General features: G+C 38.7%; 1 protein-coding gene and 1 pseudogene across 2 annotated transcripts in view; one reads left to right on the forward strand and one right to left on the reverse strand.

Moving 5' to 3' along the window:
• DNAJC10 (DnaJ (Hsp40) homolog, subfamily C, member 10) overlaps positions 1-6,621 on the forward strand; it is a 37,584-nt gene extending 30,963 nt beyond the window's left edge. For both annotated transcript variants that reach the window (XM_005857659.2, XM_014546528.1), the window contains 5 exons: positions 240-293; positions 565-712; positions 1,736-1,855; positions 4,777-4,881; positions 6,016-6,621. In XM_005857659.2, coding sequence (XP_005857721.1) covers positions 240-293; positions 565-712; positions 1,736-1,855; positions 4,777-4,881; positions 6,016-6,027 — 439 coding nt within the window. In that variant the 3' untranslated portion in view covers positions 6,028-6,621. The remainder of the gene's footprint in view (positions 1-239; positions 294-564; positions 713-1,735; positions 1,856-4,776; positions 4,882-6,015) is intronic.
• A 1,846-nt stretch (positions 6,622-8,467) lies between these two features.
• LOC102248775 lies at positions 8,468-9,405 on the reverse strand (annotated as a pseudogene).
• Between the last annotated feature and the right edge of the window lie 2,964 nt (positions 9,406-12,369).

Raw genomic sequence — 12,369 nt, forward strand, 5'->3', positions numbered from 1 at the left:
GCTTCTGGCTGAGCGGTGCTCCCCCTGTGGGAGCACACTGACCACCAGAGGGCAGCTCCTGCGTTGAGCATCTGCCCCCTGGTGGTCAGTGCACGTCATCGCCACCGGTTGTTCCGCCGTTTGGTCGATTTGCATATTGGCCTTTTATTATATAGGATTTCTACAATGAGATCGTTTTCTGAACATATCCAATAATGAAAAATTCTATTTACAACTGACATGTATTTTTCTTTTTTCAGTAGTTACAATGGTTGGAATAGGGATGCCTATTCCCTAAGAATTTGGGGTCTAGGGTGAGTAACTAAAATATATATTATTGTACGAAATGGATTTAATATTATTTACCTTCCTCTTATGTCTATAATTAAATTTACTGTGAGTTGTTTAAAATTCTAGCATTTTAAAGCACTTAGTAAAAAATTATAACTTACCAAAGATAAGGTTGTGGTTTATTACACTGTCATTTTTTAAAGTCACTTTAAACTTAAAAACTTTTGCAGCATTATATTTTAGAAGTTTGCTTTGGTTTTATATAATGAAAAATAATTTTGATTTTTGCCTCAGATTTTTGCCTCAAGCATCCATAGATCTTACACCTCAGGCCTTCAATGAAAAAGTTTTACAAGGGAAAAACCATTGGGTGATTGACTTCTATGCTCCTTGGTGTGGACCTTGCCAAAATTTTGCTCCAGAGTTTGAGCTCTTGGCCAGGGTAAGTCTTAAATAAATTGTAATCACATGCATGTTTTAATAATTAGCTGAAACATTTTAAATATAATTTTTATTTTCTTAAAAGTTTCCTCTGAATTTTAAAAACCATTTCATTTCTACAACTATAATCTTTGCAGTAGGCTTCATTCTTTATTTAAAAAGTTAGCCAGCATCTCTACCTAATTGTTTTTGGGTCAGTGACTTTTTTTTTTTTCCTTCAACAAGAAACTAAACATCTAACCACTGGGTCTTCAAATTCAAATTTAGGTGATGACTTCTATGATTATTAATACAAAAGCATATGTCTGGCCCTGGCCAGGTTGCTCAATTGGTCAGAGCATTGTCCCAATATGCCAAGGTTGCAGGTTCAATCTCCGGTCAGAGCACACTCAAGAATTAGCCAATACTGCATAAATAAGTGGGACAACAAATCAATGTTTGTTTTTCTCTCTCTTCCCCTCCTTAGATGACATCATCATCTTCCTAACCTTAATAGCCAGAAGCCTCACTTCTGCTTGTTCCCTTTTTCCTTCAATTAATTCCTTCCCTGCAATTAAGGAAGGAATCCTTTTTTTGATCAGATGTGTACACGCTAGAGAAAGTAAGAGATCTGATAGTTAGTGAGACAACCGGAGAGTGTAGCTGGAGTAGTCAGCCTTCCACAAGATGGGTGCTACCTCAGCACATGAGATCAGAGAAAGACAGGAAGGAGACCATCTGGGATGTTTATGCTGTGACAGACAGGTGTAGGTACCAAGAAGTTGAGGTCATTTAGGGCAAAGCTCAATTTTCTTGATAAGGCAAAAGAGAAATTAATGCTATTGGAGATGTGCTGGACAAATAGGAATGCAAAGCGCCAGTAAGAATTTGGAAGCAATCTTATTTGAATGGGGAGGATTGAAATGTTTTAAATAACAAATCCTTAGGTTTATAAAGATTTGAAATGTTTAGTATCACATTGCTTTGTGGTTGCCAAAATACTTCATTCCAAGGAGAATGGTAAACCATATTTGTCTTTTTTCAGATGATTAAAGGAAAAGTGAAAGCTGGAAAAGTAGACTGTCAGGCCAATGCTCAGACATGCCAGAAAGCTGGTATCAGAGCCTATCCAACTGTTAAATTCTTTCCCTACGAAAGATCAAAGGTACGTACAGGTTTTTCCTCCATGTTCCTTTCCTTTAGCAGGCCAAGCTCAAAAGATTTTTTGTTTAGACTGAGTAATGCTCTTTTCTAGATTCTTTTCTCTTTATCATTATCTTATTGCATATTATTAAAAAACGGTCCTTTTTATATATACACTAAATGATTTTAAAAGGTTTTGTGTCTCACAATTGATATGATCTCCATTGCCTTAAAATTTTTACACTCATTAATAGGAAAATTACTCAAGAGACAAACCAAAATACTAATAGTGGTTTTCTATGGGTGATAGAATTCGAGGTAATTATTTACTTTCTGTGAAGTTTTATATTTCCTACTTTTATAGAATTAACATATAGTACCTTTATGATTAACTAGAGGCCCAGTGCACGAAATTCGGGTGGGGGGGGGGGGGCCCCCCACTGGCCTGCACCCTCTCCAATCTGGGACCCCTCAGGGGATGTCCAACTGCCCTGTGGGATCAGGTCTGAACCAGTTGGACATTCCTCTCACAATCTGGGACTGCTGGCCCTCAACCATTAGCCTGCCTACCTGCCTGATTCCCCTAACCACTCCCCTACCTACCAGCCTGATCACCCCCTAACCGCTCCCCTGCCGGCCTGATTGACGCCTAACTGCTCCCTTGCCAGCCTGATTGCCCCCAACTGCCCTCCCCTGCCAGCCATCTTGTGGCGGCGTGAGGACCACCTAGGTTTTTATTAGTATAGATTTTTTCCCAGGAAAGGATAGTATGCTATTGTAATACTTTTGAAATAACCTTAGTACCAGAGTATTTATCTTATAGAATCTTTATTAATGAATGATTTAGGCTATAAAAGTTGGTGCAGTCATTATTCCTTTTTTATAGGTCCGTAACTTTTTTTTTTTTTCCCAGTAAGAAACTAGACATCTAACCAGTGGGTCTTAAAATTCAAATTCAGGTGATAACTTTTATGATTACTAATACAAAAGCATATGTCTGGCCCTGGCCAGGTTGCTCAATTGTTAGAATGTGTTAACAATATGCCAAGGTTGCAGGTTCAGTCTCTGGTTATGGCACATACAAGAATCAGCCAATGAATGTATAAACAACAAATCAATGTTTGTTTTTCTCTCTCTTCCCCTCCCACCCCCTCCTTTCTCTAAAAAAATAAATAAATAAATTTTTTTTAAGTACATGTGTATCAGCCAGTATAATTGCTAACTGAAAGTACTCATGACCTTTGCTGTCTTCCCAAGTAAAAGAATGACATTATTGGCACAAGAACTATGATAAAATATTTTCTTTGTACTATATTCATGTTTTCTGATAAAACATGAAATTAATAATTTCAAATATTTTAATATATACTTTTTGAGAAAGAATATCTGATTAAGGTCTCATGTTATTTATTGGTAATTATAATACATTTTTAAATAGAGCTAAATATTTAAATAGATAAATTAAATGGTGAATTTCAGAAATCTAGAATTGTCAGACATTTAGATTTTTCAGTGAAGGATTTTGATTAGTCCAAGAGGCTATTTTAAGAACAGCATAGGGTAAGCATAACTTGAGAGGGAAAATGTTTTATACCTGAGGCTGAATCTTCATTCCTTTGGAATCACTAGCTTTGCTTCCCAATTCTCAGAACAGCTGAGAAGTGGGTGACATCATGTCAAATGATGTTAGAGAAATATCAATAAAATGACCAGTCATAGAAATGATCAGGCCATAGAGGGAGCTCTTTGAAAATATTGCCCGGCTTAGGTGGCTCAGTGGTTGAACAGCGACCTATGAACCAGGAGGTCACAGTTCCATTCCCGATCAGGGCACATGCTCCAGTTGCAGGCTTGATCCCCAGTGTAAGGCATGCAGGAGGCAGCCGATCAATGATTCTCTCTCATCATTGATGTTTCTCTCTCTCTCTCTCTTCCTCCCTGAAATAAGTAAAAAATATATATTTTTTGGAATATAATGAACAACATAAACTGATGAACAAAAATAGAACCAGAGACATAGAAGCGTCGAACAGACTGTCCAACCTATGAGGGAAGGCGTGGGGTGAGGGGCTAAGAGACCAAAGGACTTGTATGCATGCATATGAGCATAACCAATGGACACAGACAGTAGGGGGGTGAGGGCATGTGCTGTGGGGTGGGAGCGGCCGGGGAGAGGTCAATGGGGGAAAAAGGAGACTCATGTAATACTTTTAACAATAAAGAATTTAAATTAAAATATACACACACACACACACATATATTTAAAAAAAAGAAAATATGATGTTACCATATGTCTAGAGGAGTCCAGAGGACAGATTAGGACCCAGAATATCCCTGTCCAAACTGAAAGGCAGGGTTGGCATCCAGAAGTCCAGGCTAGAGGAAGAGGCCAAAGTAGAATGATGATTGGAATAAACAGAAATGCAAACCCAGATGGGCAGTTATATGATGAAACAAAATCCTAACACATAATTGTGGGGTTCTCTCCAGGAGGAATGAAACAGGTGGCTCCAGATCCCAAGTGAGCAGAGTTGGTCATATTCACCTGTCCCCTCCCAGCCACCTTCCTGCTATGGGCAGAAGAGAGCCAGGAGATAGGCATTGCTTTTCCAATGGTTAGTTAGTCATGGTTTTGTCTGTGTCAGAGATTGTATTAGATTAGAATGATTTTAGTCCCCTGGGCATATCTTTTCTTACACAGTTTAAATGTTTTCAGGCATTTGGAGTTAACAATGCATATTTCCCATGTTCTCATAACAGTATCAGTATTTATTTCAGGTAAATAATGGGTTAACTGTGCTTTTGTAGCATTATTTCCTTGAAGAAATTTAAGTTTCGAGCACTTAGAATTTTAAGGACTATTTTATTCAAGTTTCTGAGGTACAAATGTCATGTTTTGATTAGATACTTAAAAGATTATAAGAAAAGTGTTTTTAATTTTAGAGAAATATTGGGGGAGAGCAAATAGATTCCAGAGATGCAAAAGAGATTGCTGCTTTAATATATGAAAAATTGGAAAATCTCCAAAAACATGGAATGAGAAATAAGGTAAGGACTAAGTCTAGAGCTGACTGCAAACATTATCTACAGTTATTCTTCCTATATTTTATATGTATGAATAAGCAGGGAAAACAAAGCTTCAAAAAACAGTAAGTAGTTGGAAATTCTTCTTTGGAAAATATGAGAATCAGAATGTAGCCTATAAACACTGAAATGCTTAGAGATTTGGACAAGTAAAATCACTTAAGAAATTATGGCTATAAATTATTTACATTTTGTTCAAATGTAAGTAAAGCAGTGACTTGTTAGGAAAGGAATACATATACTGGAGCCTCCTGACAGACACATTTGGATAGCAAATACTCTTTTGTTCTTATTTAGTCGGGATGTGTTGGAACCCATGGACCTCCTGGCCTCTCCTTGAATTTTTAACCCATCAAGCAGTTGCAGCCTTTCTCCTGCTGTTCTTTGCAAGGACTGTTTATTATTTTTCTTCTTTAAATCATGTCATTCTAGGACAGACTTAGACCAAACAGTCCATGAATGCTAGAGTGCCTTCTGAATGGGATTTAATACAATCACATGAGGGTGCTTGGATTCCTTTCCTATACAGTGAAATGGCAGAAGAACAGCACAGCGTTGGGAAAGGGCTAGGACATCTGGCTCCGTAGAATCATTAGAACTACAGACCCCAACATAGAAAGTCTGACAGCCTGCTTCGGGAATTATGTTTTCTCCAAATCTAACAGTTAGGAAAGAGATAGTTATGAATCTTTATTTTCTTGGTTTCAGTAAACAAAAATGTTTTTCTGATAGTTTGTTTAGCTGTTTTCTCAAGATGTTTTGTGACTTTCTCATTAAACATTTGAGATAGCAAACACTGTTACTCATAAATCAAATGTCATAACTGAAATTAAGTTAAAGAGCGCATCAAAATATGACTTCGAATGTGTAAAGCTATAATTGGTAGTATCTGCCTGCGTAAGAACTATGTGATACCCTTTCCTCTACCATTGTTATAGGTAGGAGAGGTTCTTATGTGGTGGGCTCATTAAATAAGAAATATAGAGTATGTAATTATTTTTGAGAAGATAAAAGTTTGGTTAGCTTATACTATTTTACCTTGTTTTTAATATAATCTCATGTTTCTTTTCTCTTTCAATTACTTTTATATTGTTGAAGGATGAACTTTAATGATAGTGAAGATGAAGAAAAAGTTGAAAACAAATTCTGACAAATGACATCAGAAGATATCTTTTTAGACTGTTACTACATTCATGGTGGGAATAAGTGAGCATTATATTGGACCTGTAATTGCACTGTCTAAATTCTATACAACATTGGTATGAATGAAAGGTCTGCAAGCTTTCTATAATGTGCCAGGTCATAAATATTTTAGGCTTTGTAGACCATATGCGGTTCTTTGTCACATATGCTGTTTTGCTTTGTTTACAACCCTTTGAAAAATATAAAAACCACTCTTAGCTGAGGGCCATCCACAAATAGACCACAAGTCACATTCAGCCATGAGCCATAGATTGCTGACTACTGGAAATGATGTTTGGGCTGACTGGCTTGAACATGATTTTGCTCTGCTAGTGTATATGTCTAAGTGGTACAAAGTGAACTCTATCACTTAATGTGTTGTGGCTCACCTGAAAAAAGAGAACTTGGTTTTCAATCACCTGTTCTTCTAAAAATTCTCTGAAATTGATTCTCTAATCATATATTTCATTTAAAAAAAATGTGATGTGGCAAAATAAACAGATACCCTATTTTCATGATGTATTAGAGTGAAGTGATTCTTCATTCTTTTCTTTCTTAAAGGTTAAAGAATTAATTTTAATTTTCTACAGTTGAGAACAATTTTTGTAACAGTGAGTAAGCAAATTCTATAGATTTCTACAGGATCCAGAAATACCTGAAAAAAAAATATGTACAGCAATTAACAGGTCACTGTAGAGTATCCCAAACATATCGAGCACTTAGAGTCCTATATTTTAAAGATACGTGTTAATTTATTTTCTAAATATTTTTCATAAAGGTTTTCCCTGTGATACTAATTAACTTTTGAAGCATCTTTCTAATATTTATGTTTTTGCCTTCTGGGCTCTTTTGTTGTGTATCCTTTATTTCCATTTGCCTGTTTTTCTTCATAGTTGTTGTTTTTCACTCTTTTCTCTTCATTTTTCAAACAGGAGAAATAACTGCAATTTCACTATAACTCATACTGATAATGTGGTCATTCCAATTAATTGGAGGCTATCATGTTCAGATAAATATTGGCACAATAACAAATTATTTTTGTAAGAAAAGTATATAAATCTAAGAATGAGATCTTTTAGTTTCTCAGTTGTTCAGAATCAAATAATTATAATTCAGGGTATGTGCTATGGTAAAAATTCCAGTTGAGCAAAAAAAGAGGTCATTGAATTTAAAAAATATCTTCAGTTTTCCCAAAAACCTATTAGGATTATGCTTTATTATATTGGAAGAGATTTGTTTTTTTAAATATCATTTTACCTCCTTCCCCAAAATTTCCTCATATTTTATAGCTCCAACTGATAGAAAAATATATTTTTTTTATTTTCAAGTGTAACCCTATTCTTCATAGTCTCTCCCATGTTGTTTTTAGTCTATTCCTTAATTCCTTATCTTAGACCTCATTTTACACATGTAGGCACATACAGAATAATTACCACTTTTAGCCTTAATTTACCACCACCTTTTTGAATTATGATCAGTAATGGCAAGTGCCTTTCATTTATTAAATTTTCAAAGCCTAGAAAATGTTTTGAATTGGCTTGTTTCTATAAGAAGCCTAAAATGGAATCCTAAAGAGGTCCTGGTAAATATTTACTGATTGCTGTACCAGGTACAGTGGGGCCTTGACTTACGAGTTTAATTCCAATTTACTGATTGCTGTACCAGGTTATTAATGCCAATGTGCTGGACACTGAGGAGAGGACGAACGGCCCAGTGTGTGATTCACAGTGCTGACGCTGAGTCCATAAACAAGGATGCAGGCACCTGTGTACTACTACCTATAAGTATCATCCAAATTTAATTGAAAAACATCTTAAACAGTAAATAAAATAGAAAAAATTATATATCCTATAACTTGGCCTAAGTCTGTGCCTGTGGAATCAGCTGTAAAGCCAGCGCTATCTGGGAGTCATGTTAAGTAATGTGAATCCTGCAGTCACATCAGTATCATTGGTATTTAAAAGACCGCTGACAGAATTAAAGGCTTTAATGGCCACATTCGTGCAGGAGAGCACCTCGAAAGATGCCGTTTCTCTCAGCAACCTCATTGTTGTGTGCAGGTGGCCTCCGGTACCACACCATTCATTTCTAGCAGACCAGAGTGCATCTGTCAGGCAGTTGGATTTGAAAATGAGATACGTTTAAATATGTGACGATGTGAAACCATTTTGAATGTCTGTTTTTGGTATTAATGATGCTTGCCTATCTCAGTTGTCCAGTTTTTAACATCTTTCATATCTTTTTTACTTAAAGTATGTGATTAAGATAAAGGGAAAATAAAATTAAATTATTGTATAATGATTTTTATATTGTAAAAGTTTTTTTTAAATTGGTTCTTTTTTAGTTTTGTTTCCTTGGGGGAAAGAAATTAATATTGTTAAACAACTAGGGTAAAAATCTAGATTATCTATAAATGCAATAGAACAGGATCAGAAAGGCTTCCATAGGGGCCTCAGTAGTAAGGGATGTGATACTTTTGATGGCTTTATGGTGATATAACCTCCTGGGTATTTTAGCTCTCGGAAGAAAATGTTTACTCAAATGTTTACTCTGCACTACTACAGAATCAGCCATAACGAGCTTTCTGTAATGCTGATATACTTTTTGCAAGCCATGTATCTCTCAGTTACATTTTCCCAGTTGATTACATTCCAAATAGCTTTCAGATAATCAGGTCTGACATTTTTATACTGAAAGTAATAAGCATGCTCCCACACATCATTCCCCAAAAGTAGAATGAGACGAGACCTTTTCATTGAAGGGGATCCTGGTTAGAACAAGCAGCAGTCTAGAAGCATCCTTGCTCCTTATGGAAACCAAGCCAGCTCCCACCTGAGTGAGCCTTGAACGTCAGCAGAAACAGCTAAATGCAGTGAAGGAACCAGTCATGTTGATGACTTCCAGCAATTCCCCTTTGGGTTCTCCACCACCACGAGGGCTCAGGTCTGACGAGAAAATGCTGGTTGATGTGGCCTCCACTGTTGAACTTCAGGCAGGCTGAAGAGTTATTTGAGTGGCATTGTCACCCTTCTCCGCACCTCCCCGTGCTTGTCCTCACCTCCCTGGTGTTCAGGTTGTTCACATAGGCAGTGTGGTGCTTGCTGTGGTGCAGCTGCATGATCCGGGCGTTGGTGTGAGACTCTGGGGCGCCGTAGTCGTAGGGCAAGTCCGGGAGGTGGTGTGCTGACAGCCCGGAGCGAACCAGTCGATTCTTTGTTTTCTGACAGTATTCAAAGCAGAAATTTTCTTTGCAGTACATTCATCAGAAAAGAAATACTGCATGGTTTCCTATGGCGCACATTTACAAAGCTGCTTATGTATGAGAAAGTTTAATGAGGAAGTAGTATTTTTAAACCATTTTAACGGAATTTTTGTATAATAATTAGTCTAGTTTTAATCTTTATGTCTACCAACAAACTCAGATAAAGGTCTTAAATTATACATATTCAGTGAAATAATACAAAGGTTAAATTAGCCCTGGGCAGTTTGGCTCGGGGGATAGAGCGTCAGCCTGCAGACTAAAGGATCCCAGGTTTAATTCCGGTCAAGGGCACATGCCCAGGTTGCAGACTCATCCCCAGTAGGGGGTGTGCAGGAGGCAGCCAATCAATGATTATCTCTCATCATTGATGTTTCTCTCTCTCCCTCTGTCTTCCTCTCTGAAGTCAATAAAAATATTTTTAAAAAACAAAGGTTAAATTAACCTAATGTATATTAAATATTCTATAATACCTAAAGAACATTTATTCTGAAGATGAAAAGGAAATAATATATCTGGAAGTATATACTTTACTCAATACCATAGAACAAAACTTAAATATACCCCAAATCTGGTGAATAAGCTTGTTTTCAAAATGAATAATAACAAAATTTAGGTCAACCACCAAGGTAAGTATAAATGTACTATATCTATATATATCAATATATATCTATGCCTATAGATATATAGGTAAATATATAAAAGGTTAATAATATGCTAAGTGTTCAACCGGTCGCTATGATGCGCACTGACCACCAGGGGGCAGACGCTCAATGCAGGAGCTGCCGAGCTGCAGTGACTTGGCAGCAGCGGTTATCGGGAGATGCACCCCAAAACCAGAGAGGAGAGAGTCCAATTCCTTGTGGGGTGACGTGATTCCACCTTCGGCCTTGGGTTATGTTGTTGCTGGGGCACTGTCGGCCCCGAATCTGGTTTACTGCACACTTGCGTTTGTGTTCCACAAACTGTATGACAGCAACTTTGCAGAGTGCCCTCTCGTACTCCAGGACCCCTTGGGGGATGTAGGAGAGCCGGTTTTGCCCCGTCCCCACAGGCCAGGCCGAGGCACCCCACCTGCCGGAGGGATCTTGTTCACTCCACAGACGCCTTTCGAGATTCCACAGCACCACCCCAGGTGCTGTCGGCAGGGGGAGGTGACGGCAACTTTGCAGAGTGCCCTCTCGCACTCCAGGACCCCTTGGGGGATGTAGGAGAGCCGGTTTTGCCCCGTCCCCACAGGCCAGGCCGAGGCACCCCACCTGCCGGAGGGATCTTGTTCACTCCACAGACGCCTTTCGAGATTCCACAGCACCACCCCAGGTGCTGTCGGCAGGGGGAGGGACTGAGGGAGGTTGGCTCCAGGGCCTGTTGGGCCATCTTGCCCAGTCCCGCCCCACCGGCCACCTTCTAATTAATTTCCTTTCAACGTGCACAAATCCATGCACCGGGTCACTAGTGTAAATATAAATTTGTTAGGGACCCACTGGCTCAAGTCATTTCTTTTAATGTTTAACAGCGGGTTTGCACTCATACTATGACCCAATCCTCATATTAGATATATTTTGAGAGGTAACTAACCAAAATTATGGTTGGGGCTGATGCCAAACTGGCCAATATCAATAATGAATCCAAGACTGTATTATTTAGTAGCCTGCTGTTCTGATATTTAGTAATCATTCAAAAAGGTCTGTGCTAATGTCCACACACAAAAAATATATATGCCATATTAACTACTGAAGAAGTGAAAAAAAGTTTTTTTTAAAAGAATGAATAGGTTCTAGTGTAAGATGGCAACATAGGAGGTTCCTGAACTCGCCTCCTCTCATGAACACACAAAAACTACCTACATACAGAACAATTTTCTCTTAAAGGAATGCAGAAACTAGAGTGACTACTGGGAACAAGAAAAAACCCACAATGAAATGGGTAGGAGAGACAGACAGGGTATTAAACCCACCTCTGGTGTAAAGACACAACTAGAACAAAATTCATGACTTCCAATTTCTCAGAGGAGCAAAGGTTTGAACCTCACATCTGGTGCCCCACCTTTCTGTGTGATAAGCTTATTTGCAATCTCCAGTGCTTCAACCTGAGGGGCTGGCTTTTAACACACATCTAGGAGCTGCCTGCAGTACTGCGCAGAGAACACAGAGGACAGCACTATCTTTGTGCTGTCCCTCTGCCTCGCTCCAGGTGGCTGTATTTTCCAGAAAAACTTTTGCACATATCTAGCACCCCAGCATCTGTGACCACCATACAGGGGACATCCTTTGATCACCTGGTGACCAAGTGGTGTTTAGATTTGCTGATCCCACAGGACTGTAGCAAATAAAGACAGTTCTTAACTGGTTATCCCCCAGGGCTCAGTGCAGAGAGAGCAGACAGGAAGCACTCATCTCCCACTCTTCCCTGACAGCAGCATAGGTATATTTACACACTTCAAAAGCTGCAGCCAGCCCTGGCCGGTTTGGCTCAGTGGATAGAGTGTCGGCCTGTGGACTGAAGGGTCCTGGGTTTGATTCCGGTCAGGGGCACATGCCAGGGTTGCAGGCTCGATCCCCAGTGGAGGGCGTGAAGGAGGCAGCCAATCAATGATTCCCTCTTATCATTGATGTTTCTATCTCTCCTCCTCTGAAATCAATAAATTTACATTATATATATACAAGCTGCTGCCAGAGGGTATGGCTTCCAATCAGCTTGTATCTAGGCCTGCCCTTTGGAACATTGGCAGGTTTTGGCACATCCTCAGCTACGGGGAGCCTATTAGAACAATGAAAGCTGCATGGACAATCACAAAGTTTGAGAGATAGCCAAGAACTAGGGTAGGGTTGAACAATAAAGTTCATCTCCTACACCACTCCTTCAAGACAGAAAAGTAGCATGTTTTTGTTTGTTTTAATATATTTTATTGATTTTTTACAGAGAGGAAGGGAGAGGGATAGAGAGTTAGAAACATCGATGAGAGAGAAACATCAATCAGCTGCCTCCTGCACCCCCCCCTTTGGGGATGT

The sequence above is a fragment of the Myotis brandtii genome, unplaced genomic scaffold (genome assembly GCF_000412655.1).
Source record: "Myotis brandtii unplaced genomic scaffold, ASM41265v1 scaffold112, whole genome shotgun sequence".
NCBI classification, from domain to species: Eukaryota; Metazoa; Chordata; class Mammalia; order Chiroptera; family Vespertilionidae; genus Myotis; species Myotis brandtii.